Genomic DNA, 1,692 nt, shown 5'->3' with positions numbered 1-1,692 from the left:
CCTTTTCGTTGACGAGTCGAGCTTATTGCTATGGAAACAGTGATTTTGACGGCAATTTTCTCAAAATTTATCGCTAAGATTTCAACCATATTCCAGAATTGAAATCACGTCTCAGAATTCTACCAGTCTGCAAAATCTCATCAAAATCGTACAGAGAGGTTTCGACTTGCATAAGGGGCCACGCGATCAAATCCCAGCGAGGCTGAATCCTGGGGGATACTATAAGGCTACTTCGTGCCTAAAAATACCTTGGTGAAATTCTTGCTGATTTGTAGGTACTTGACCAGTCCGTACTCTCTCTTGAAATCGGGCATACCGTCGGATGACGAGATGTTCAGCTATGGAAAGGGGGCGACCAGGCCGACCCGCCGGCAGGGCCTCCGTCTGGTGTTGCGCGACATTTGTGAGTTCAGCAGCATTCACGGCCTTCGATACACCTTGACGGGCGCTGTCACACCAAGGTAAGGTTGACGTTAGAACGATCAGCGTTTCGGCTCGACCCTTGCACTGCCTTGATTTCAACTTCATAACTTTAATAAAAATGCTCAGAAAACTGAGATTCCGATCAAATCAAGTACTATGTGCGAGGTCTGAGGCCTGTATCGGGACTCCTTAATACTCACAAACAACTGTCCTGGATAGATCCGTTTTTCAGTCGTGCGTCGTGCCTCATACTCTTCCTGTCCCGAAGTTTTGTTCAACTTGCGCAGTTTATTTCGTTTAATGCTCAGTGGACCATCTGTTGAAATGGATTCAGTGTGAGTCCAATACTTCGGAACTCAAAATTGTGAAGAATGGGTTGAGGAGGTACCTTGTTCATTAACGTTTAGGAGAACGGTGCTAAAGTTTTTACGAGTCCGAGTCATTTTTGATCGTTCCACCTTGTCTGATCCCTGATCCCTTACAAGACTGATTTCGAGAAAACTGATTTAAACTCAGTTGGTCACACGACAGGGTCATTTGGTCGTTGGCAGTCATGTCATCGGCCACCGCCATGGCCATCTTCTCGGGGTTCCTGTGGCCACAGTTCACAGAGGGGAAGACGGAGGTCCGCTTGGTGTCGACGCGCGTGCTGCTGGACCAGCGGCCCTTCCCAGCAGTTGCCATCTGCCCCGAAGCCCCAGTCAGGAAGGACGTCGTCCGGGATGCTCTAGTGCGGTAGGTCCAAAGATCGGCCATCACTGGCGGCTGCTCCTTAGACACACACTGCTGGAAAAGGCTTCAACAAAACTCCAACAAATCTTGCACACAAACAGTACTTGTAATTTTGTACGACGTACTCCCACTCAATTTTAAACTTACAAACTTTTTAGCACAAATTTGTAGTCGGAATCGCACAAAGTCGTGCGAAATCGCGTACAAAATCGTGCGGGACCTCGTACAAAGTTGTGAAAGGGATCTAGTGTGTGAACTTAATTTTTTATTGGCTGAGCGATAGCGAAGCCCTTGCCGTGTTTGGGCGCTCCAAAAAGTGACTGGTCGTGCGTCTGTCTGTACGTCTGTCTGTATGTAATCACTCACGTTTCTCAGCAACTACTTAAGGGGTGGTTCTGATGAAAATCTTGCCATTTCCCAAATGGATCCCAGTGTCATAATTTGTTCGGAAAGCTGAAAAGTCCCTAAAATTTGTCTATTTTCTACTTTTTTGATCAATTATAGTGAAATGCTTGGTTAGAAAGCTTGCGAATGAAA

The 1,692-nt window shown here is 46.6% G+C and overlaps 1 protein-coding gene across 1 annotated transcript; it reads left to right on the top strand.

Annotated features, from left to right (window-relative positions):
• The first annotated feature begins 330 nt into the window (after positions 1 to 330).
• On the top strand, positions 331 to 1,162 carry LOC117642915. Its single transcript, XM_034381552.1, has 2 exons — positions 331 to 461; positions 955 to 1,162. Exons 1-2 carry the CDS (start codon positions 331 to 333, stop codon positions 1,160 to 1,162), a joined length of 339 nt encoding a protein of 112 aa, XP_034237443.1.
• The last annotated feature ends 530 nt before the right edge of the window (positions 1,163 to 1,692 follow it).

This window comes from Thrips palmi, unplaced genomic scaffold (genome assembly GCF_012932325.1).
Source record: "Thrips palmi isolate BJ-2018 unplaced genomic scaffold, TpBJ-2018v1 HiC_scaffold_16, whole genome shotgun sequence".
NCBI classification, from domain to species: domain Eukaryota; kingdom Metazoa; phylum Arthropoda; class Insecta; order Thysanoptera; family Thripidae; genus Thrips; species Thrips palmi.
Note: the sequence above shows the minus strand (reverse complement) of the source record. Positions and strands in the feature narration are given on the sequence as shown.

Bases quoted from the DNA above. Each gene is read 5' to 3' on its own strand.
- LOC117642915 (XM_034381552.1), top strand. From the start codon at position 331: ATGTTCAGCTATGGAAAGGGGGCGACCAGGCCGACCCGCCGGCAGGGC. The intron at 462-954 runs GTAAGGTTGACG...GTCACACGACAG, and splicing joins ACGGGCGCTGTCACACCAAG to GGTCATTTGGTCGTTGGCAG.